This window comes from Melozone crissalis, unplaced genomic scaffold (assembly GCF_028551555.1).
Source record: "Melozone crissalis strain CALT ecotype California unplaced genomic scaffold, PUWL_Pcris_2 ptg000016l_1, whole genome shotgun sequence".
In the NCBI taxonomy this organism is placed as follows: domain Eukaryota; kingdom Metazoa; phylum Chordata; class Aves; order Passeriformes; family Passerellidae; genus Melozone; species Melozone crissalis.
The window spans coordinates 43,515,887-43,542,007 of NW_026535794.1; the positions used below are offsets into that span (position 1 = coordinate 43,515,887).

The 26,121-nt window shown below is 37.1% G+C and overlaps 1 protein-coding gene across 1 annotated transcript in view; it reads left to right on the forward strand.

Moving 5' to 3' along the window:
* COL6A6 (collagen type VI alpha 6 chain) overlaps nucleotides 1-26,121 on the forward strand; it is a 67,405-nt gene that overhangs the window by 33,539 nt on the left and 7,745 nt on the right. Inside the window, 24 exon segments of the mRNA XM_054274063.1 lie at nucleotides 519-597; nucleotides 1,179-1,324; nucleotides 1,419-1,511; nucleotides 2,848-2,901; nucleotides 3,386-3,457; nucleotides 3,906-3,932; nucleotides 6,399-6,443; nucleotides 6,674-6,727; nucleotides 6,959-7,021; nucleotides 8,180-8,245; nucleotides 9,304-9,357; nucleotides 10,323-10,358; nucleotides 14,764-14,826; nucleotides 15,606-15,668; nucleotides 16,355-16,417; nucleotides 17,997-18,059; nucleotides 18,534-18,584; nucleotides 20,134-20,169; nucleotides 20,297-20,359; nucleotides 20,676-20,738; nucleotides 22,972-23,007; nucleotides 23,902-23,938; nucleotides 24,502-24,513; nucleotides 24,625-25,112. Coding sequence (XP_054130038.1) covers nucleotides 519-597; nucleotides 1,179-1,324; nucleotides 1,419-1,511; nucleotides 2,848-2,901; nucleotides 3,386-3,457; nucleotides 3,906-3,932; nucleotides 6,399-6,443; nucleotides 6,674-6,727; nucleotides 6,959-7,021; nucleotides 8,180-8,245; nucleotides 9,304-9,357; nucleotides 10,323-10,358; nucleotides 14,764-14,826; nucleotides 15,606-15,668; nucleotides 16,355-16,417; nucleotides 17,997-18,059; nucleotides 18,534-18,584; nucleotides 20,134-20,169; nucleotides 20,297-20,359; nucleotides 20,676-20,738; nucleotides 22,972-23,007; nucleotides 23,902-23,938; nucleotides 24,502-24,513; nucleotides 24,625-25,112 — 1,827 coding nt within the window.

The following is a 26,121-nucleotide window of genomic DNA, read 5'->3' on the forward strand; positions in this document are numbered from 1 at the left end:
GAACAGAGAAGGGTGATGACCTACCTATGTGGAAGGACAAAAGGACATAAATATCTGCATGGGGGAGGATTAGACCCAGAGAGGATGCACTTCCTGGTGTGGCTCAGTTGACAGCCAACAGGAGCTGCTCTTGCAGAAATGGGAGAATTTGCTCTTCATTCTTCTCCACATTCATGTATAAGAGAACTCTTCAGACATCAGAGAAAGTTTTTCAGGGGGTAAGTTAAAAAAGAATTTGTCTCTTACCTCACATGTTAAGCTGATAGATATAATATAACAGCTATGCTATATTCAGCAAGAAAAATCCCTCAAATGGAAGTGCTATCAGGGAAGAGAGGCTTTTGTGTTCTGTTCTCATTGTTCCTCACTACCATTTTCCAGCACACATTTCAGGTCTATCACAGTGTAGTGCAATTTGACCATCTCATAGCCATTTCTCAATGTGAGCTGTAATTCTTACAAAGACTGAGCTTTGCATTTCTTTGCAATTGACTTGTCATTACACCCTTTCCTGCCAGGTTCTGTTAGTATTTTCAGATGGGCTGGATGATTCACTGGAAGACCTGAAGAAAGCAGCAGACTCACTTCGCTTTAAAGGTATGACAGTACCACTTTGACGTTCCTGCCTCCTACTATCACAGGCCTGAGGTACAGCTTCCCCACTGCAACTTTTCTGCTTAACACTGCCTTTCCATGCTAATGTGGAATTGCCCAGGAGTCCCTGGGAGAGTATTTGCTTCTCCATGTGAAGCAGTGTACATGTTGACTTGTCACTATATGGCAGATGATGCCAGACATGCCTAGGGGTGGAGAGGTTCTATTTTCTGGAGTCCAGCTCCAACAGCTGGAGCAATTCAGGATAGACCCTTCTCACTGATGAGAACAGCTCCAGAAGTTAGATACAACTCTGACTTCACTAGGAAAAAGCAGGTTTGAACTTGTGTTTGGGCATTGAGTAACATTCTGGTGTGACAGCTGGGGAGAAAAGTCAATTGGAAAATTATTGCTGTGGTTTTTTCTCTTGCGCATTTTTCTCAATAGCTTGATTTCTTTTAACATATTGTATGGAAGACATAAAATGTAAGTCTTCCAGAGGATTGCTGCTATTCAAGTTTATATTGTTGGTTAAATTGTATGTTTCAGATATCCACTAATTTAAATTTGTTCTTATGTTGAAGGTCTTGATGCACTTCTGCTAGTTGGCCTGGACAATACACAGAACTTGACTGAATTTTGGGAAATAGAGTTTGGCAGAGGGTTTGGATACAACGAACCTCTGAGCGTTGGGTTTGCAGATATTGCAAACATTTTGCAGAGAAATCTTGTAAGTCCTTCTGTGATATAAATAAAAGGCAGGGGAAATCAGTCTTTGTTTATGATTAGTATATGTAAATGGAATGTTTCTTGTAATTTTTCAGGATACTGTTGCAGAGAGAAAATGCTGTAAGGTTATTTGTAAGTGTCTTGGAGAAAATGGTGATCATGGTGTCCGGGGAAATCCTGGAAAGAAGGTAGGAGGTCTAAGATAGAGATCACATAAGAACTTCTTCATTTTTCAAAGTGTTTCTGGCTTTTTGTAGTATTTCAGAGCATGCATATGTGTCTCCATACCATTTAATGTTAGGACAGATGAAGGAGAAACATGAAATGTGATCCTTTCTCTGCTGCATTCTCCTGTGGAAAAAATTTTTGTAATGAAAATGATTTGTACATATAAAAATCATTAAGCATTTTACTGCCCCAATTCAGCAGAAAATGGAGAGGGATTAAAAAAAATAAGCCTGATTAATCAAGAGGCTTATTATCTATTGGGAATGAGAAACTTCCAACTGACAAGCTGAGAGTCGAAAATGATAATTTTTCACTCAATATGTGCCTTATCCTTTTGTGACTGGTTATTCCAAATGTCCTCTTCTATAAGTCTGTTTTGATCCAGAAGGATTACTTCTTTTACTATTTAAAATTGGATTTTTAAGCCTTTTTGAATGTTACAGATACCACTACTTCTACAGCATACTAGTAGAATTAATTATTAAAGTTTTTAAATATGTAGTCTCCATTTGACTACTGTTAATTCCGTTATTTCTACTTATTCCAGCAGCATGTGAGATAATTGATATCTGCAGTTCACACTCTTCAATTATATGGTTGCAGTTAAATGAAGTTTTGGTTATCTCTTAAGAAAAGTATAGTCTTCTAATACTTCGTAAACCAAATTATTGTTTGTTTCCATTGCTCTTGTTGCTTTTCTTATACCTTTCTGTTTTACTAAAAGACTAGATTAAGGTGCTTAGACAGTTCAGAATGTAAACATAGTTGTTTTGCAACTAGAAATTCCCTGTATTCCAGTTTCTCTCTGCTCAAATTTTGCCTTAAGGGTAATGATATTTGCATGACTTCCAATATAAAGTTGAAATGTTCCTATGTGTTTGCAAGGCATTGCAATAACTTTGTCCTAACAAGTTTCCAACTCCACATATTTTTCATTTCACCTTAGAATTTCATTACTGTAATGCTTTCTTTTCCAAATCACTAGAAAGATGTTTAATTTGACCAGGTATCCCCGTGAGCTTTGTTAAGCCATCAGAGAGTTTCCTGAAATAACAGCTGAAACTGTGTATTAACCATTGTTCTTTTCTTGGGTTTATATTTGGGGTTTTTTTTCCAGCCATGTCAAATACACAGGACTGTAGAGAGTGTCTGTGTAGATGCAAGCAGCTGACCTCCTTAGTATAACTAGATCTAATTTTCAGGGAATATTTTCTATCTCTATGTGCAGGATAATCTGATAGAGATGAACCCATTGTGCTTGGAGAACAGTGTTACTTTTAAATTCTTCTTTTTCAGGGAAGTACAGGTTACAGAGGATCTCCTGGCCATCCTGGTGAGGAAGGTGGGATTGTAAGTAAACATTTGTCTTCCTGCTATGATGATGTTAGTTAGTGCCTGAGCCTGTCTACACTTATTCACTGAATACCCATCAATGTTAACCCAAAATATGTTAGAGGAACAGGTAAATACACAGATCTGTTTCTCTGTGCCTCTGCACCTCAGCATAGTTAGTTACACAGTTAAAAAAGCCACTCACCAAAAGTGGGTTAGTTAATCAGTTAAAAAAAACAACCCACCTTCAAATACAGACACTTGAGTTAGAGATTGGTAATGCAGTATAAACATGGCATGATAGTGAGAGCAAAGAACCAGGTGCAACTCAAATTAGTAATTGATGTTCTCTTATGGCCTGAATTAAATTTTCCAGAGGACTTGCGTTTGTGTTCTTAGTGCAGTGAATGGTGCAGTTCTGTCTTGCTTTAGTCTTGTGTGATAAATTAACCGGTAATCATCATTGTATGGATGAGATTGAACATTTTCCTTTGTTTCCTAGGGGGAGAGAGGCCCAGCTGGTTTCAGTGGGACTCAAGGAGACAGGGGATGTCCAGGTGTCAGAGGCCATAAGGCAAGTGTGTAACTTTGAAACATTTCCTAATTTGTTTCCCATAAACCCTGTGCTGTCTCTCTGAAGCATGGATAAGCATTAAGATCCAGCTGAAAGAATGGCAGACAGTGTTTGCTGTCTAATTTTGAGAAGTATTTTGTGTAACGTGAGCATGGTTGATTGGCTCAGGATTTTGCTGACTAAACAACTTGATGATGACTTTTTCACCATCAGCTCCAGACTGACCTTAGTTAAAGCTATAAAGCTTTATGGAGTGGGAATGAAAATTAAGCCTGTGCTGTCTTCCCAGAGGAAAGGAAATCCCATACGTGACAGTAGAAGGTTTCACAGTAGGGACTACCAATACTGAGCTCAGCATACCTCTGCACAACAAGCTATTGTGCCCTGCTTTTCAAGCTCAATAAAAACACTTTTACCAAATTTCATCTATATTTATTTTCAATTTCAGGGGGCCAGAGGCTATAGAGGAAATCAGGTATGTATTTTCATGTGTGATCCATTTTCCTTGAGAACGGAGGTTGGCTCCCTTTCATATTACCCTGTAAATTAATCAACAAGGAAGGCAAATAGCATAAAAATTTAATGTAAAAATAGTGTAACAGCTTAGTGTGAAAATAGTGTGAAAACAGCATTCAATTTACTTTTGCTATAGTTCTGTAAGGATGGATTTATGATACCTATCACATTAATCAAAATCAGCAGTCATAATTGTATTTTTATATGATTTAGTATATTTATATGATATTAGTCTAACTGACAGGAAAAGGATTTATTTACTGACTAGTCTGATAATCTGTTAAGGTGATAATTCTGGTTATCTGAATCTCACTCTAATTGTGAGGAGAAGCAGAGGGAAAAAAAAGGTTGTAACTAATACTTATTGGGGATTTGGACATTATTTTCCCTAGATCATTATTGACATGTTTTCAATATCCAAACTTCTTTTCAAGCTGTGTTTGTCATCTCATCTGTTGATATTTCAAGTCTGCTTGTTTAACCTTTCAAACATGAAGAAGATATGGTCACTAATTCGATAATGAAAAGTGAAGCCTGGAAGACAATTATCTATAACAGTATTAGCTTCCAAGCTACAGTGATTAAAATGAAATTAACTTGTATTGAATGCTTTGATACAAAACCACTTCTAAAAATGAGTTATGAGCCTCAAAGATTCAGAAGATGTTTTCCTCCATAATTGAGCAGCTTGGAGAAAGTTCAGAGAGTTTCTGAAACCTCAGCTCTATTTAAAGTACTACTCTGTAGTAACTTTTTAATCTTCTCATGTGTTTCTCTTTTCTTTTCCTTTTTTTTCTCCATTCTCTGAAGTAATTTGTCCTTCTTCCAATGTTCAAAATGTCTGATTATAGAAGAAGGAGAGTACTTGCTGATGACTTCAATTTGTCAAAGTTAAATAGTGCAGTAGGTCTTACCAGTTGCACACACCCTACTGAAATCCAGTGAATACATGAATATCTTCATTATGTTGTGTCTTATATCCACAATTTTTTTAAAAATAAAAATATGAAACTTTCAGGACATAAAAAAGTGATTCAATTGTGCCAACTTAGTAAGGTTTAAGCAGTTTATTGAAGTTACTGAAGTCTGGAAGGCATTTTATTGTAGCTATTTGAATAAAAGGAAATGCTGAATGTTTCATAGTATGAAGTTTTATATGAGGTAGGAAATGACTGATAGAAAAAATAACACATCAATAAAAGTCATGGTTACTTATTTAGTGCTAAAAATTTTTCTGGAATGCTTATTCAAGAAATTCTTGTTTGTGACGTATTAATCTAATCAAAATGTACAGCCAGCTGTTTTTTCCTTGTAGTAGGTACAGAACTGTTTTAAATGAAAGAAGTTCTTCCTCAGGAATTTTAACTAGGAGGTTTTGCAAACTCAATTTAGCACCAAAACCTACAAAGCAATTATATCTGTGGTCTCTATCAGAGTGAGACTGCTGATGGTTTTAACTTGTTCTTGTGCCACTTTCAGTGTTTGTTGAATATCATTTCAGCTTTCTGGTTAGTTGTCTCTGCTAAATTAATTTCTCACTACAAATTAAGCCAACACAGTTAATTCCTTCATTTTTATCCTAGTAAAGAAAGATGGAAGAAGTTTCAAAATATCCTGTAAAAACTGAGTTTGTTATTTGGCTGAGTCTGAAACATTGGGGAGCATACATAAATGAAATAAGTGTCTCACAGTCATAACTTTATTTAGATGCTTCACACAAGTAAACACTGCAAACTCCTTAAGTCTGGGATGAGTATTTTGTAGGAAAATGACTTCCATATGTGTTTGTATACACTTCCATAAATGGGGTGTATAATTTTTGCAGGCAAAGGGAAGAGAAAAACAATGTGAATTTGAAAGTGAAGGTGACTGATATTCATGTAGCCCTGGTATTTATGTACTCTTGCTGAAAGAGTTATGAAGTTTCTTAAAAAATCCTAAAGTCTAAGATCAGTGTTCTGTGACTATTTTTTAATCATGGCTATTCTTTCTGGTTTTTCAATCCACAGTTCATGTTATAAAATGATGTAAAAAAGCACAGTACAAACACATATGATGGCTGAAATCAAAATGACAAGGTTATCAGCATGATAGATCAAATACTAGTAATTTATTTTGGAATATATTTGGATTTTAAAGGTGCTGCAGCTGTGAAAAGATCTGAAAGCTAAAACAAGAAAAAGCAGAATTTAAATCCTGATGGAAATCTAAAATTTAAGTAGATATTTTTTTATTTAGCATCCGTAACAGTTACTTGATTTAGACAGTGTTATAATAATTAAAATTTATTATTCTTGCTAGCCATTTAAACCACAGGTCTTATTCAAGTTTTCAAATCAGGGTGGGTGAACACTTCTTTCTTTGCTCCTACAGATCAGTGGACTAATGCTAACTGGCTTTTTTTTTTTTTTCCTTATTGCTACAGGGTGAACATGGTGAGAGTGGATTTGATGGCACTGATGGAGAGCAGGTAAACATTACTTTAAATGTGCAGTGCTACTAAAGACACCAACCTCAGGGTTCAAAGGTACAGATTTTGTGCTTTGAATGGGCTCTAATGCTGAACAGTAGTTCTGTTGTTGGGAGTCTAGAATTGTATATCTGATTGAAGTTGGTTTCTGCCAGAAAAATGTGAGAACCTGATTTAGCAGAAAGAGCAAATATTAATTTTTATTCTTTTTCTCCCCTTTCTGAATCTAGGGAGAACGTGGATTTCCTGGACCTTCTGGAGAGAAAGGCAGCAGAGGGAAATTGGTGATGTACCCCTTACAGTAATGTTTAGATTTTATGGAAACATCTTTCCAAAGTGTAATGCTGTTTGTAATGACTGTGAGTTGTTTTTAATAGCTGCCTGTTCTCTGATATGCTGTCACTCCTGCTCTAAATCAGTGTAGCTCCACTGACTTCAACAGATCTGGCCCTCTGCTGCCAGAGATACTATTTATACTTGTACCTGAATTGTTTGTTCTCTTTTTATGAATTTAGGGCAGAAAAGGCCCCAGAGGAGAACCAGGTGAACAAGGAGAATCTGGTCTAAGAGGAGATCATGTAAGTGCATTCCTTTATTTTTACTATATTTCACTGATTTGCTCCTCGATTTTGTGATGGAGAGGTCTGAAATATTTGAGGATTTGAAGAGTTTTTCACAGTCCTAGAAAATGCAGTACTCTGCAAGAAGAATGGCATATTCTAGGAGTCCTGAACTCTTTAGATGTAGATGGAATGATGTGTTTTGATGTGTTGCTTGGAAGCAGATGTTTAAGCCTCAGGACTCCTGCTTGTTTATGATTTTGTTTATTTGTTTTTTTGTTTGTTTGTTTTCAGTGTAGGCAACGTAACTCCTTTTGGAGCTGCTTATCATAGAAGTTTAGAATGGCTTGGACTGAAAGGGACTTTAAAGATCAACTAGTTAGTTCCACCCCCCCTGCCATGGGCAGGGACACCTCACACTAGACCAGACAGTCTGATGAAAACATCAGGACTAGATCAGTCTTCCCTGTTTTTTCCCACCCTGCAGAGGAATTCTGGATCACTTGAAAGCCCTGCTCACTGACTCTTGGTTAACAATTTATTATGATGCAAAAGCAAGTTGCTTCTTCATATTCACATTTTTTCTTTGCACATTCCAGAGACCTACATAAATGCATTCCCTGGACTAAAATTCCAGTGCAAATACCACAATTCTTGTCCTGAAAAGACACAACTTTGTCTTTTCACATATATTTCAAACACTTTGTTCCAAACAGTCATATATTGTGCTGACTCCTGCCTTTAAAGCTTATATTGATAAAAAAAAGAGTTCCAGTGACATGGTAATTTGCCTCTTTGAGAGATCAGGATTTCACCTGATCTAGCATTAAGTGGCTAAATGGAATTCCATTCTAGTGTAAGCCCCAAATGAAACTCATGAGTTATGATTGTAACTCAATTAACTATACCAAATCAACCAGAACAGTTTCACATTTTCAGTTTAATTTGTTGTCCTTTAGTCATTTTGCTTTTAATCCCTGTGGAAAAGAACTTGGTGGACTTTGCAGAACTTCCTATATTGAGCTCTTACAAGCATCATCATTTAAAATAGGCTTTTTATTCCTTGGTCTCTGCAATTACAAATCTAATTAATTCTATTTCTATATCCTTCTGCCGTAGTCAAAGTAATAAAGGTATGGTAACAGAAAATGCTGAGCTTCCCATTGATCTTTTCAGGGAGATCCTGGGGCTAACAATAATGTTACTGGCCCTAAGGGTGAAAAAGGAAACCTAGCATCACAGGTAAGCAAGCTGTTCTATTTTGTGGAGAGAGGATTTGCATAATGACTAATTTCTACTGGCTGTCCAGTGACCAAGGAGGTTTTTGTTTGTCTGCAACACAGAAAGCTTCAGGAACTGCTTGATACAAGAAAAAAAGAAAAAAATTAAACATGTTTGCAAAGACTATGGAAATATTCTCACAATGTAGAGATAATGGAAAACATGGATTTAGTATAAATATGTTATTCTTCCACAAATCTACATCAGCAGCCTGAAAGGCTTCCAGTAATGGGTTGTAAGGATACTGTTAAAAATTGTGCTGGGAAAAATTCATGGAGTACCAACAGGCTATACTAATTTTGTTATGGAGCTGCTATTGCCTCAGGGTGGTGGGTGAACTCCATTTTGATCTGTAAATAGAATATAAGAGCTGGGATATGTGCTTGTATAGTGATATTTGAGTTTTTAACAGATGTTTGAGCAAAACTGTGAGGAAAGAAGCATAACGGAGAAGCATGGCTTGCATTACCATTACAATTTGTTTGGAAAGAGTAAACAAAGCTGATAAGTAGTTGGACAGTGGCAAAAAATGATGGTGAATGAAAGCTTAAGAGGATGGCAAACATATGGGGAAAATCCACTGCTTCACAAGTCTGTTTCTCTCTGAACAAGTAGGATTGTATGCATACATGTATGTCTATGCAGAATGTGCTGAAAGCAGTAGAAAAATTCAGAGGTTTACTTTTGGAAGAATAATTGGGTTTTGATGATGCTTTGGAAGCAAATCTCATCTTAAGTAGTCCAACTGAAAGGCTGAAGGCAACAGAAATGATTCCACAGAAACCTTGACTTATTATAGGCTGTTAGTGACTGGAAATCCAAAACAGACATGATCTATCTCGTTTATAATTTTTAAGTATAAATGACTTGTAAAAAGCAATAATCAACTTTAGTATGACACTACTGATTGCAATGAAAATACTTAGAAGAAGAAACAAAGGAATGTATAAAAAAGAATGTTCATGTACAAGAAAAACAAAAGAGTGTTAAAAGATCTTGGTCATTACTTTGCTTTGCAGGGAGACCCAGGCCCACAAGGACCCCAAGGAGAGCAGGGTGATGCTGGCCTAGATGTAAGAATAACAATCAATATGGGGTGGAAATAACTGATAAAACACACAGGGGGCTTCCAGCTTCCACCAAGAAAACCCATTTTTGTCTTCTTCCTTTTAAACTACCCTTCAAACTCCTGCAAGGAGAGAGAAGAAAAATCGTCTAAAGTTTTCAAAGAGAAACACATTTGGCTTCAATTCTGGTAGCTTATATATATTGCAATGTGTTTTCTTTTCTTTAAAATCAGGAATTTGCATTCCTGTTAATTCCAGGTCTGATTCATGTAAAGTAACAAACCTTAAACTCAATTTCTTTTTCAACGAGCCTTAAATGCTTCAAGATTCCACCCCAGATTAATCTATGTCTTCATTCTGCCCAAGTCTACAAGTTTTCTATGTCTGTTCATGCATATAGATAAGCTCACTGGCAGCTGAGCTGCTCCTTTTTAGCTCACTGGAGACTGGAAATAGTGAAGGCCCCTCTTCTAGTCTGTCAGCATTGTGTCTAATGCCAAAGTCTGGCATGATCAATCCTCAATCAGGCTGCAATAACATCCTAAAGACCTCCTTAAGTTTGTGAGGTTTAGCAGTAACATTCACTAGAACTGCTGAGCAGTGTGCAGCAGGAAGTGATGCAAACCTCTGGGCTCACAGGGGGAAAATGGGGCTTTTGTTTTCTTTATTTTAGCCAAAGGGCAATTGACTGGGAAAATATTTTCCAGAATTTTGTTGAAATGTCTTCTTTCTGCACTCATTAAGGATCTAAAATATTTTTTCTTTTTGAAAATACTTACTTGTGTAAGAATTTCTGTCCCAAATCCACCTTTTTCTCATTTTTTTAACCTTAAGTCTTTCTGTGGAAATATTCTCTGCTTTCTTTAAGCTGTATTTGGCCTTATTGTATGCATAATGTGTTTTATGATAAGCTGCTGTTTCACATATTGCTCAGTATTCTGGATGTAATCTCTCCTGCCACTCCTTCCTAGGGTGCAGCAGGTCGAAGAGGCCCTCCAGGTAAAAAGGTGAGTGTTTGCCCTCCAGGTATAAAGGTGAGTGTTTGACACTACTGCTACCTCTTTGTATGCAGCTACATGTCCAGCCTGAGTGTTTGCTCCTCTTAAGGGAAAAATCTCATTGTGGGGCAAGACACAAATGTTTAACAATTAAAACTCTATTTCAAGCTGAGGCAGCTTTTGAATCTCAGGTGGATGTAGTGGAGACCCTCCTGACTTGAAGGATTTAGAATTGGAAGAGATGAAAGGACAGTCAAAATAAAAGGACAGTTACTTTTACTATTAGGGCAAGTATGGGACGGTAACTAGAGAAAAGACTGTCACTAAAGATGACAGGAATGAAAAGTCAGGCTGCAAAGTCTGACAGTTTATTCCTCCTTTGCTGCATGCACAGAGATAAGTGTGATACACACATGCAGCAACAGATAGAATTAGGGCAAGTTCTACACAATGCTTTGCTCAGAATAAAGAGTGTTAACTGCAGCTCTGACAATCGGCTCAAACATACAACATAATCAAGAGTTTGGAAATAATTTCCCAAGTCAATATCTAGAAGAATATAGGATGTACAGAATAGGTCAAACCCACTACATGCTGACTGATCTTTCCAGGAAGATCCTCTGGTAGAAAAATCTCTCATGTAATTGAGAGATGACAAAATATTTCTCATTGTTAGGTGGTAACCCTGGTTTTCCTAGATTTATACTCCACAGAGTCAAAATGAAAGAAAACTTTCCTGAGACGTACTTAGTAAAGACATCACTGCAATTCTCTTGAATGATGATCCAGATAATGTTCTTGGAAAAGAAAACTTGTTTTTTCCAGGGTATGAAAGTTATCAAAGCAAATCTAAACTCAGCTGTATTCAAGAGTGGGTTAGTGCAAGTAAAAATTAAATTCTAAGTATTCTCAAGTATAGTTTACATGATTGTTCCAGAAAACCTTGCTTTAGCACAAGTGGTTCCCATTTTACCCAATCTCTTTGCCAAGTTGCTAACCCGGATAAGGAAGATGGTATATGCCATGATACAGCATTTCCCTCTTTATCTTAGTGCATATAAACCCAAGGAAACATTGCAATTTTTTGTACAACATTGTCAGTACCAACAGTGTGGAATATATCTTGAAGTTCTGCTGTGTGTTGGAGTCTGGAGAATGGGTAGAGTTGCAGCTTCTGAATGAAAGTGTCAACCAGCATTTTGAGTAGGTCAGGTGTAAAATATTAATAAATAATAACAAGAATAACCATAGTGACGCAATATAGAACATAAATTTCAGTGAAGAAAAAGTACTGTCTTTTATGGCAATAATATTTCTTCAGCAGCACAGTGTTTGATTTGTCTCTGATTTCTGGGCTCTCCTTTTGAGAGGTTTTTGCTATACCTTTATTACATTTTTCCTCTGTGTGGCAGCCAGATAATGCAGATTTTTTACATTTAGAATGATTCAGATTAACATTGTCAATCAGAAGGGAGAGTCCTACAAGTTCCCTAAACTACAGTCTGGTCACTTCCCAGGTTTTTGCAATACACATGTATGCTATGTGCCAAAACCCTTTCCCCCTCCTGGTTTCTGAAAGCCCCAATTTGGATTTCACTTTGAGAATCCAAAATTTTCACTGAGTCATTGCAGACAGGAATAGACTGGAAAATTTTGATACTATCTGCCAGCAGGAAGAAAGCACCATGCTTTGGCTATTGCCAGGATCAGCATAACTAGAAAAAATATAAGCATTTTGCAGTTGTTTCCTATTCCTATCTCAGAAATTCTTTACAGGGTTTATGAAGACATTTTAGATTAAAATCTTGAAGAATATTCATCAAGTCTGCCTCTTAATTATTCCAATCCTTGCTTGATCACTCAGAAAACCATTTCTTGGGTAATTAGGAAACTTGGTGCTTTTTTTTTCTTTTCCCTCTTAGATTGCAGCTGATATCTCATGAATGTTTGCATTATTCTGTCACCTACCAACAAGAAGAAATAGTCCAACTAAGCTATGGGTTGGTAACAGGACCAAAACTGAAGTCAGTAGGAATGGATCTTTACTATATCTTGGTTGTACTGACAAGCACAAGAACCTTATGTGGTTAAAAAATGAGAATGTTCAACTTGTTTAGTAAATTCACAGAGTACAGAGTTAGTTGAACCTTTTCAACTTATTGAATCTTAGTTGAGACAACCCTCTTCATCTCCAGGGAAGCCCCCTTAGCCAGTCATTCAGCCATGCTTTTCTAAAATGGCAGGGAACAAGAGTAATTACTGAAACTCACAGCAACAGAGAACTTTCAAACTGTTTTCATTCAAGTACTTGATGATCAGCTTTGACTTCTAAAAGCATGTAAAAAACATTTGTCTGGGTCAGTTGAGCATTGAAAGGTAGGTACCAATCAATGATCAAATGCAGGTAATGTAGATATCACTGAAAAGCTGTAACAAGTGAATGGCAAAGAGAATTGCACACTTCTATCTTCCACATCTCTGGAGAAGCAAGATGGAACAGTCAACCCTGCAATATAACAGTGGCATCCATCTTTGGGTGAGATTGTGTGTGTCGCGTCCACCCACTGAGATCTCTTTCATGGCAGGATGTTACAAAGCTGCTACAGAGCATAGCTCTATCAGCAGAAGTTATGAGAACTTCACTGTGAAGCTCTCCTGGTGTCCCTGGGCCAGGAAGCAGATCCATTTAGTCTTGATTTTTGTGGGGTTTTCAAGGGCCCTTCTGTGGAGCACAGTATCCTGCTTTGTAGGGAAATTAGATAGGGCCAGTCCCTCTGGAGGAGGAAGGTTTTGTGCTGAAATAGGATAAAAAAAAATCCCTCTTTCACGTAGATTAGATAGATAGATAGATAGATAGATAGATAGATAGATAGATAGATCTGTAGATATTGGTGGTGACATAGTCAGAGACAAATAATCAAGTTAGAGACAGTGAGCCAGAATTCACCCGCCTAACACAAAAGGACTTGTTTTAGGTTCAGCTGTTAATAAAAAGCACTGAAATAACACCCTCATCAACAAAGTAATTACCTTCTCTTGCAGTCAGCATGAACACACTGCTGTTCACCATATCCTAAAGAGGACTCCTCCCAGCACATGCAGTTCCAATTGTCTGTGCCTTTCTGCGATAAAAGGAGGCTAATTTTTTCAAATAGTTAAAATAACCTAAAGAAGCACAGATAGCCATTCTTAACAGTCAGAAGTAGTCAGCAGGCAGAAGGAATAGAAGGTGTGATGTGGTATCAGAGAGGTGTTTGTCACAGACAAGAACAGCACTGCAATCTGTGTGATGGAAATAAAACAAAATAGTGAAGAGAAAAAGGAGATTAACTTAGAGAAAGGCAAGAGAGAGAGGAAAAGGCAGGGGAGAAAAAAAGACAGCAATTTTTCTAGGTTTTGATTCAAAGTAAATTTAAGTAGCTGAAAACTTTAAATTGGTTTTGAGTTTTAGTAGAATGTGCCTAAGATATGTATCCATTTTTATTATTGTCAAAATTATTTTTGTAGAAATCTATTTTGACTTGATTTTTTACATTTGTCAATATCATATACTTGCTGATGTGCTATTTTACAGTGCTCCTACTCTGGCTATAAATTAACATTCTTTTTTGCTTTTGGCTTTTTTTTTTCTGTTGTTATCTTTTGTTTCATTCATATGGTGCAGCATGAAATTTCAGCCTTTAAAATTCATTTTTCCTCAGAAGATTCTTTCCAGAACCATCTGTTTCCCAAGAATCTTCAGGCATAGGTTTATGATTTCTCCAGTGAAAGGGGATCTACAAGGCCTGTAATATCTTGATGCTAATTGTCATCATTTTACTCAATCCAGAAGTCAGTGAGTATTTCTTATGGACATCAGCTAAACTGACTCATCCTCAGATGGCAGCTTTATGGAGATGGGAGCAGGAAATTATTTTTTCCATCATCAAGGCAGATTTCATTTGCCTCACTGAATAACCAGAGTGAAAGATGGGAAGTAAAAAGGGGTCTAATTCTAGTGTAATTGTGAAGTCATGATTCCCCCCAGAGCCATTTCCCATGGATAAGGGGAAAGAGGATCTGACCTTGTGGCCTGGCTTTATGACTTCAGGTCTCCACAGTGGACAAAGGTAATGCACAAATATTGCTGAGACATGGTGTAAATGTATTCAGCAAAATAAAACTGACCTCTTCTGCTGCAGCTTTTGTATTCATCACACCCTCCAAAAAACCAAAGAAAAGCTACTCCTCTGCTCTTTATTTGAGTTTTCTTCAATAGGAATTTGAAGCTTTTTGAAAATTGTTTGAGAGCATTGAAAAGCATTCTATCAACTGTTACTCTGTACAGATACTAGATTATTATCTTTTGATGTACAAATGAGAGAGACTAATTTGTCTGTGTTCACTGTTGTTTTCTTGGGTTTTGTTCTGGCAGGGTGAGCAAGGAGATCTGGGAGAAACAGGTTACCCAGGAGAAACTGGTCTTCCAGGCCCCCAGGTAACTAATAGAACTTCTGAATTGTTTTTATGTTAGCTATGGAGAAAATAAATTTTCTGCCTTGATGTTTTGTTTGTATTTTGGAAAACTTTGCTAACTTCAACTAATGAATGTTATGAGTAAGACTCCGTCTTGGCAAATCTTTTCTGTAAGCCTAAGGATTTAAATGTGACAAGTTATACAGCTGCAACTTCTAGTGAAATTAAAAGAGGAGCATGAGTAGCAAAAAAAGTAATTTAGCCAACACATCTCCAACTTACATGATATTATCAAGCAGAAATTGTCAAAATGAATTCATTAGAAATTGCCAACAATAAATACATAAAACCTATTCCATTGACAAAACCAGTGAGAAAAGCCTTGTGTTTAAAAAATTTGCTAGGTGGAGTAATTTTGAACAGAATTATTGTGATAGATTTCTTATAGTAGCCTTGAGTTTAAAGATGCTCTTAGGTGCTTCTAACTTTTAAAGATGTTTAAGTTTAAAGATGCTTTTAACTTGCATTTTAGGATGGAGAAAGCATGCCTGGATGATAGGAGGCTGCTTATGGCTCCCTTGGTATCCTTAGACACCTCAGTGGGTCTCTGAATCAGACTGTCAGGCCATCTCAGGTGCTTCAAACAGGCAAATCCTTATAACAAAACAGCAAGAAGTTTCACCTGTAAAATAAAGCTTGTGAAGCAGGCCCTGGGATTCTGGTCATTGCAGCAATATGATAGTCATTGAAGGGCTGTTAGCATTGAACTGACTTTTTGTTTCAATATCTTCTTTACATCAGGGCCCAAGAGGACCACAAGGGATCAGAGGACCTCCTGGACCACAAGGCATGCCAGGCCCTCTGGTTAGTTTTAAATAATATATTCCACTTGTACCCTTTTTTTCATTATCAGTGATGGGTTGTTCTTATAAAGAGTTTTCAAAAAGCTTATAAAAAGTAGAAACAGGGATTTTTGGTGTAATACTTAAGGAAACTGATTTGCAGTCTCATATGGTAAAATAACAGCCTTGAAAATAAATTTAGGTGTGTGAATAGCAAGTGCTAGTGTGTGATGAGGTTGCAACTATTGAGCTGCTGAACTGTCTGCTGAACTTCTCACTTTTGTGATGCTGTTGATTTTGGGGATTCTTGTTCTGGAATTACACCATTGTAACTCAGGACTGAATGTCCTATGCTGTCAGCCTGGATCATCTGTTTCAGTCAACTAATGATGCTCATGCTTACATAACCAATTATATATGTACATTAATATTTTTTACACATATGCCTGTCTTCACTAGCTATCTACGTAGATAGAAAATAACATTCATGTCATACTTGATGGAATTTTGAGAATTTTATGGCAGTTTTACAGATGACAGGAAATAAGTAGAATGATAGTTTGACCAGTAACTCTTATTTGTGGTCCTCAAAAGCCCAATATTTTTACTGTTTCTATAGTAATTTGAAGCGGCAATGATTCCTTGAGTGAGTGAGTGAGCCCTTGATTTTTTCATTGTGCACCTTTTAACTGATGCTTCTTATTACAGGGTAGTCTGGGGATGCCTGGTTCACCTGGCTCTGTTGGAAAGTTAGGTGTAAGAGGAGCAAAGGTAAAGATTTTCAAAGTATCTAATTGCAGCAATCTAATGGTGTCATTCATTCAAGACAGACCAAAGAAGCATGGACTAACAAAGAGTTAGTTCAGTGCTGTGAAACATGTGTAGAATGTTACATTTTAAAGATATTTTTCACTTGCATGGCAAGACAAGTGATGTGCTTAGGGTAATCTTACACATATCAGAACTACACTAAGAAGTTTTTAGTGTTGCCATGATCACTGTCATTAATTGCTCTTGTGGTAATGGTTCTGAATGGGACCTGCCTTCTCACAAAATGGAGCAGAAATAAGGCAGGTCATACCCTTGTGGTTTTTTGATGATTCCTAGAGTCTGTCCAATCCATTGAAAATACTCACCAGTGTATCATAGAATATCTTATCTTGGAAGAGATCCATGAGGATCAAGTCCAATTCCTTGCTTCTTGCAGGACTACCTAAAACTAAACCATAAATAGGATCATTCAGTTGCAGCTGGAAGTCTGACAGGCCCTGTGCCATGACCACTTTTCTGAGGAGCCTGTTCCAGTGACCAACACAGGATTGGTGACTTCACCCTTAGGTGAAGAACTTTTTCCTAATGTCCAATCTGACCTTCTCAGTTCAAAGAACCATAGATGCTTATTTAAATCTTGTTTTTCTAAAGATTCCAAACCAGTCCAAGGAACTTTTGCTGTTATGGTGTCTATTTAAAAGGAATGCACATGTTGAGAAGAACTGAATAAACATGAAGGCAAACAGAAAGGCTTATGATAACAGGTTGTTGACACTGGAGTTCCCTTACTTATAATAAATGTTATCCTTACTTACCTTTCATTTATGTTTGTTGATATATGAGATTTTATTTAATAGAAATAACTAAATTTAGGTGCTGTTGTATATTTGAATCTAAAAATCACAAATAACACCAGCCAGCTAAGTCTTTCCATTTCTTTCAAGGGTTGGAATCTTTAGCGACAGAGAGCTATCAGAAGGTCAAAGTGCTGCCATGAAAAGAATCACTGTGTGAAAACATAATTAAAACAGTGACTGACATTGGGAAGATATATGGGAATTTCCATCATACATTCCATTTTTTCAGTCTGGTTTTTTGCTGTTTAATATTAGGGCCTTTGTTAGAAAAATGTTCAGTTAGAAAGTGAAAACTAAAGTGGAACTGAAGAAAAGAAACCCTGCAAGAGGGCTAAGAGCACATTGCAGACAGCCTGCCTGAGAAATATCATTTGCTATCAATAGGTGCTTCAGACTGGTAGAATTCCAGAATATGTCCTGCTACCATTAATATAATTTTTTCCAAACCCCACTTTGTACTTCTGTATTACAATGGGAGTTTTATTGAACTTTGGGGTTAGCTGCATGAATGCTCAGCATATTCTGATTTGCCAAGTCCTTTCCAGTTCTACCACCAGGAACAGTCCATGAAACATGGTCTGCAATAGAATACTTTTGCCCAGCATCAAGTAGTCTATAAAATGTATAGGCACACTTCAGTTTAACAGGCAGGTTTGCATTTCAGAAAGAAGAATTCTCTTGAATGAGGCAAACTAGTGTCTTTTGTGTTTCAATTATAACAGGGTGAACCTGGTGACCCTGGAGAGAAGGGCTTAGCTGGACCCCCTGGACAGAGAGGCATTTCTGTGAGTTTTCTGCCCTTATTCAGGACCCCTGTATTTTTTCTGCCCTAATTCAGAACCCCTGGATTTTAATAGCTATCCATCTGAATCAGTAATGTCCATTCCCTTCTATTTTCTCTATTTGATACAATTAAAATGATTTCACTTTTAATTCTCAGTTTCCTTATAGACACCAGATTTCTTGTGGGCTAGAGACAGCATCATCTTTCCCCTCAAATTCTTTAGAAGAGAGAAAGTATGTAAAAGGTGGGGCACACAGTGGAAAGGAACTATGACCTCTATCTTTGTTTTTCCTCTACAGTTTTTCCCACTGTTTGCTAGTGTTTTTAGATTGTGTTTTGATGGCTTGTCCAGCTTCATCAGTCTTAGTAGCTTGGGCAAGTCATTGTAATGGGACAATCTTAATTCCAAAATGAAACTGGATATAAACCTAATCCTCAATTAAAAGCTAACTCATAGCATATTTAACCTACACAGGGCATGGATGGCAGAGATGTCTATGGTCCTGAAGGAAGCAAAGGAACAAAGGTATGTGCTTCAAGTCAGAGAGCCTCTCAGTCTCCATTCTACTGTGTTACCAAACATGATCATCCATATTTGATTAAAAAGAAAAATGCAAGACATGCAAAGTGCATTCCTAAGGTTCAGTGAGAGGCTCAAGATTACCACAGTCCATGTGAGACGCACTTCCATAGGATATTCTTTTGAGGACCACTCACTCTTACTCTTTCCCTGATGTGTGTATGTATATATGTGGAGGATTGTACTTGCAGTGCACAGTGCTTTCTTCCCACTTCAGCCTGCCTGACTGAACATTGCTATTGACAAGTGTTGGTGGGCTGGACACTATGGGCTCTTTTAATTTTTCTTGTTTCAGAGGAGGGATTCCCTAACTACGAAGGTGAGGGTGATAGTCTCCAAACATCCTCACTCTTTTCATGTGAATTTTTTTCCTTGTGTTCCTACTGTCAGAAGTAAGATCTGAGGATTAACCTCTGGATTGTTAAGAAATTCTTAGAATTCCCTTCACAGTGCTGAAAAAAAAAAGGTAATGAAATGCCTTCTTTTCTAAAATTGTACAAGAATTCAGTTAAAATAAAAAGTATACAGAAAGTATGAGGTCAAAATCATGGTTCCTGTGGATCAGTCCATGAGCAAAGTGGTCAGGATATTGGAAACAGCTGCAGATCTCCTTTCAAAGAGTTTGTGCAATATTGCAACACTAATCCCTTCTTGCTTGTGAACAGAAAGAGTCCAGTGAATCTCACTAGTAGGCCCATCTGTTTCACTCTCCCTTTCTGTGAGAGAATCAGAGTGCTGCAGATAACTGCAAAAAAGATATGAAAGGCTTTCTAGGAGCCTCTCCAACAGATGAACTCCTTTTTCTTAAATGGCTCTTTGGTAAAGTGGCTCTTGATACTTCTTATTTTCCAATCTCTTTTCTTACCTTCTTAGCTCTAACAGTTTTCTTTGATAGCAGGGTTTTATAGGTTACACATGAGTTATATGCAAGAGGACAAGGAAATGTATAAGTAGTGTGAATTCCAATGTTTAGAAAAGATACACTTCACTTCTGATTGGTTTTGGTGAGAGTTTCCCTATTTCTCACAGGTGAACAAAGAACACACTAGAAACTGAAGTAACTGAAAACAGTTGATGAATTGACTTCTAGTAAGCCAAGGGAATATTATGGTATCATTGTTTAGTCTGGGTAGTATAAAATTTTGAAGCTACATTCAGACACTGAGTTCTGAATCTGAATTCGCATGCTACATGGGAATTCCTCTGCATGTTATTAGGAGGCATGAATAAGTTATGATAAAACACTCACTTGAGAAATGGAATATTCGTGAAAAATTTAGAAACTGATAGATATTCTTAAAATACCCTTCCTGTAGATGAACAAGGTATTAATCTAAAATTATGTCATTCGAGACCAGAGTAGCAGCCACTATTGCTCGGACAAGTTGTAAAGCTGAGAATAATTTTGAAAATGTTTTTTGTTTAAAGGCATCAAACACTAACCAGATCACAAAGTTCTAGATTCTTATGAAGTCTTTGTCCTTTCTTTTCATAGGGAGAATCTGGACTCATAGGATATCCTGGTCCAGAGGTATGACTAAATGGGCGTGTTTAATTTATTTTTGTCTTGTTTTACATTATTCTTCTTTATAAAAGGTTGCCTGTGTTTCTGTTTGTCTTCTCCTTTCCAATAAATTCTGGATTTAATCTATTTTCAGGGAGAAGAAGGAGATCAGGGCATTCCAGGAGCTGAAGGACCCAAAGGAATTAAGGGTAGAAGAGTAAGAATGATAAATCTGCTAACTCTGTGAGAGTTCTTAAAGTAAAATCCTTACACAAAAAGTGTTTTTTATCAAAAGTTTTAAATTTGTTACCACTCTGATCTTTTATTGCCATGATTAGGCAGATTCTTGAGAAAATGCTGGTCAAAATCTTCAGAAGTGTTAGTTGCTAATAATTGTTAGGAGTGGTAGGCTATCTTTATGAAAATGCAGGATTGAATTCAAAGTATCATTACAGAGGTTTTTCTTCCCTTGATGAAGTTTGGTACCTGTGCATGCAATTATAAAGAATAATATAATTTATTTCTATTTTTAGGGTAATTCTGGCACACCAGGTTCCCTGGGAGATCCAGGTGACCAAGGGCCATCAGGACCTATGGTAATTTTTTTTAAAATAAAATTTTTATTTTTAAAAAAATCACTCTTAAATTGTTCTTAAAATTACTATTAGATTAGTGGAATATCTAATAGTGTTTCACATGGTAAACTATGTTTAATCAGCCTGGCAGTTGCACAGAGTTATGCCTTGCCTGTGGATGTGTGCACAGGAGCACCTGCTGCTGGAAATGAAATTGCAACAATACAATGCTGGCCAGAATTTCTTCCACAGTATTTGGTATTTTCTTCAGGCTGCGTGCGTATCTAATTGAAAGAACAGAGAATACTGAAATATAGAACTGAATAGGTCTGCTGAATGCCAATGCTTTTTTTTCCTTTTTTTAATTTAAAAAGAAAAGCCAGGTAAAATGAAACTTGCAGTTGCAGGCACTTATTTAAATCTTAAATTGACTATAACCTGTTTATCCATAATACAACCAGATGTCTTGATGTACTTTCCAGTGTCTGTGTTCTGCATTTTAAGCAACAAAATGTTTTATTCTCTATCTAAGCAGGTGAAAGGATTAAGGATTTCAATAGGATTTAGGACTAACCCTTTAAGTAGTTAGGAAAATCCCTGTATGTGTCTATCTTTATCCTGCGGCAATTCTGAAAATTAGCTCCCTAGTGACCAGAAACAATCCCTACTGTTAATGATTTTCTTGTTAAACTTTCTTAAGCTTACTCTTTCCATTTATATGTGGAACATTGTTGGTAATACTGTCTTTACCTGAATAACATGGATCACAGGATGTACATATCTTAGTAAACATTTTTTTCCCTTCTCATTACACTGTATTAGTTAATGAATGTACCTGTCCCAATTTATTCTATGATGCTGGGCACAAGAATGGTTAAGAGTGCCAGCTGGAGCTCATTACCCTCTCTGCTGCTTGGCCACTCACAAAATTTACAGATAGATCTTGTGAGTTGATGAGCCACAGCTGTGGACCTTGCCAGTCCACGGTCCAAGAAATCTTCAGAGGTATTTCAAGTTCAAGATCTCCTCTTCAGGTGAGAATAGAGCTTGGGGTATATGGGCTTGGTGGGGTTATTGCTGTAGCAGTGCATCAGTGAAATGAGAAAGCGGGAACCCTGTAAGAGGTGGAAGAGTTAGGAAAGCAGGAAGAGGTACAGGTAGTAGACAGAGCCAGCCAAAACAGGCTTGTTTCATCCATCCTTGGTGGTTTGGTTATCCATATGTGTCAAGTCTGCACCACTGACTTGACACCACCACTGATTTGCTATCAGTAGCATTCTTTAGGCCCCAGGCAATTCACAGTTAACTGTTGCTGAACAGTACCAAAGAACATGAAACTGCTGGGAAACATAAGAAGAAAAAAGCATGGAATGGCAGTGATGATGCTAGCAGCAAGACAGCAGAGGAGGTGAAGAAGGCAGCTCAGGCAGATGGAGGAATGGAAGGTTAACTAAAAGGGGAAAGAACAAATATGGGGACAGGGCTGTAATTTGGAGATGTAAGGAAGTATACCATTTTGGTAAACTGTAGTGTTATGGTAGAGAGAGGGTGAGGAAAAGAAGTTGGATGGGGAGTTCAAATTTTCCTGCTGTATCTCACTGCAGCTCCATGGGAGTAAGGCAAATTTTTCAGTAGTCTTATTATGCATCTGAAATGCACACATGATGAGTACTCAAGCTCCCTTGAAAATTAGTTATTCTACCTATATTTCATTCCTGTTATGAAGATTAAACAATACTTTTATTTCGAAAAAAAAAAGATGCTTGGAGTGCTGTTGTTTCTCCACAGCTCCCAAGGAGAAAGTTGCAGAGTAGGCAAAGGTGTCATGATGTGTGTATGGTCTGCAGGAGTTTTCAAGGTACAACTGTGGGGATTGTAATGTGCAAGAGGAGAGAGAAAGCTTGTCACACACCAGATGTTGGAAAATATGTGAAGTGCAAATAACAGAACCATAGCACAGAAACTGCTGTTTATAAGGGAACCCAATTCTGAATTATACTGCTCCCCAAGAGCAACAAGTATTGAACATTTAAAAACCATTAAGGAAAATGGACTGAAAAATAAATCTGAGTAGTAGCCTGCAGCTACTGGGCAGGTCCACAGAAATCTATGCAGGGAACTGCTGTCTCCTCTCAAATTCATGAATGATTGCTGGGAAACACTGTTTGCCTGCATTTTCTTTGGGCTGCAGAGTAATACATGGGAATACATTAGCAGGGTCTGATTTTTTTGACTTATGTTTAATTTGTTTCAGGGTGCCAAGGGACCAGTGGGCACCATTTTAATGGAAGTAAGTAATCACCTTACAGCTAACTATACTGCATGGAATTATCTGGTTTAGTTTCTATTAATAATCACTAACAGCAATGAGCACAGTTAGCTGTTATAAAATAGTATCTTTTCCATGTGCTTGTCAGAGTGTGCAGTGGGTTCTTCCATTCTGCAAGCAACCAAGGAATGAGAAACATTTATGCATGTGGATTAACACCATGTCCAAACTTTTACAAACTGTTAGACAATTAATATTCATTTATCTGTTTCTTCACTTATATCAGTTTACACAATAGCTCATATTAGGGTTACTATTTCTCTTCTTGTAAAGGAAGGCATTTCTTCAGCAACAGTTGTTTTCACTGAGAATTACAGTGCAGGATTTCTTCAGAATCCTAATCCCATGTTAAAGGAACACTTCTGATTAAAGGCTTCATTAATCCTTGCATGGATGACTACCTGCAGGCAGAACTATTGCAGGTGTGTTTTATGTCCAGAGAACATCTCTCCTCCTTCATGGGCTTCTCACTTCCTATGTGAGTCACTATTGGAATGCCCATTGTTTATGGAAGTGCCATTGACTGATGATATCTTAGATCAGTTCACTACAAAATAAAGAATGGATGGCACTCATTCATAAAGAATTTAATGATTGTTTTAATGCTTCAGAACATCATTAAGTGCCAACAGAGCACGTCTAAAAAAAATGTGCCTAGTTTCTGCAGCAAGGGTAGAGAGTTCCTATACTATCAGTTATAAAAAGGGACTGGACTCTGTGGTTCTGAATTTATTGTAATGAAAGTTATTTTAGGAGCTGGGATAAAACCTTCAGCTCAAACCAACTCTAAGATTCCCAGTCTGGGGTGGTCTGAGATTTGCCATTAATTCCTTTTTTTAAATTTTGAACCTGCAGCCTTGTGAACTTGTGAATTTTACCCGAAAAAACTGCCGTAAGTGGGGAACATCTTCTTTTACCTCTGATTTCATCTAGTCACTCTTTCTGAATGGAACAGCCTTCATTGGAAACCCTATAAACTGGTAGTTTTTGTCTGGGTTCAGTTTAACTGGTAGTTGTTAATTGTAAGGGGTTTCAGCAGGTGTATGAAGCAGACTTATGCCTTTTGCTTATTTTTCCTATCAATTTATTACAAAAATTCTAAAAAATATCTCTTCCTCATTAAAGATTAAACAAATCTTTGGCATTGTGCCAACACCCTTTGGGGTGCTCTCTGAGAAAAGACAGTATTTGTGTATCAGCTGTCCCCCAGATTAGGTGTGTTCATTCTCAGATATGTGTGCTCAGCATAACTCAGGATAATTTTTTAAATTCTTATCCAGTAAAACTGGACTATTTTGACTATTTGACTGTAAAAGAGGAATATGATCTTGCACTGACAGACTGTCAGTTGTCTGAACTTTGGCCAGGCTCTTCATTGAAAGCTAGTGAATAAGTCGCTATTTTAATGCATATTAGTCCTAAATAATTTAATTGCTCTCCCTCTCTTCCTTCCAGCATGCTCATCAGGTAAGCCCATCTGGTCTCTGAGTATCCATTATTTTATAGATTTGAAGAAGAAATGAACAATGTTTGAGTTGTGGAAAGATTCTCATGTGACTTTTCTGCTCTGATATACAGACACATGCCCAGCTTATCCAACTGAAGTGGTTTTTGCCTTGGATATGTCTGATGATGTTACACCAGCTGCATTTGAAAGAATGAGGAACATTGTTATGTTATTGCTGAAGACCATTAAGATCAGTGAAAGCAATTGCCCAACAGGCGCTCGTGTCTCTGTTGTTTCTTTCAATACCAACATGCACTACCTCATCCGTTTCTCTGAATTCCAAAAGAACAACTTGCTGCTACAAGCCATCCAGAGCATCCCACTAGAGAGATCCAGTGGAAAACGAAATATTGGGGCAGCCATGAGATTTGTTGCAAGACATGTCTTCAAACGTGTTCGTCAGGGCATCCTCACGAGAAAAGTTGCCCTGTTTTTTGCCAATGGTCCATCACAGGATGATGTTGCCATCAGCACAGCTGTGCTAGAGTTGAGTGCCTTGGATATCACTCCGGTGGTTATTGCCTTCAGTGAGGTGCCAAATGTCAGACGTGCCTTCTCTGTAAGTAGAACCTATTGAAAACTGAGTCAGTCACCCACTTGCTGAGTATCTGCTAGGGTTTGAGTGAATCTTGTTCTCCAGCCTAAGTCCAATCCCTTACTAGAAAGGGGTACATTAAATGTTACAATTTTAACAAAGCAGCAGTGATTCACATGACCATAGTGGTCACCATCTGACCTTTTTCTGAACATGAATTTTTAATGTCTTGTACTTTTAGAGAAAATCAGAAAATTTCCATAATATTCTGTTAATTTCACTTATTTGCCTATGCCTTTATATTTCTGAAGTTGTAACAAGTAATAGAAATTTAACTAACAAACTCTGGCCCTAGTTTCTAGAAAAATTAGTAGAAAGCTTAAAGCATGCCTTCTGTTTTTTCAAAAGAAAATTAAATTAGCAAAGCCCCTCTTGATATCTTTATTGCCATTTGTACAGGAGAAAATTATGAAATTTTGTTTTAAAATATGACTTCATCTAAAAGATAGTAAAAAAAAAATTAACAGTCCATTTTAAAAGGTACAAAAGGAAAGCAATTCTATATTTATTTAAGGTTTCATAATATAGATTGCATGTTCTCTGTCTTTTGAATTCGTTTTAATATCATCTGTGCTCAGTTTTAACTTTATCAAAGTAAAATTCATTCCAGCTGCTGTTTCCTCAAAATTGTCCTTCTAAAAGGAAATATGTTTACTTGTACATGATAAAAAGTGCAAAACTTGGAGTGTAAGTTCTGATCTAGCAACATCTAAGTCAGTCCTTTATTATTTATGCTATATTTATTCTCATGCAGCCTCCTATTTATTAGTTGATTCATGTATTTTTCTGACTAAATGATAATTTAGCAGAATGAAAAATTTCTGCTGACACATGAGAAGGAAACTTATGGTTTATTGCCTGGGGTGTTCCACAGGATAAACAGGAGCAAGAATCAGTATTTTCTTTACTTAGTATAAGCAGATTACAACTCTGGATGCATGTGTTGACATCTGGTGACTTAACATAAATCTGT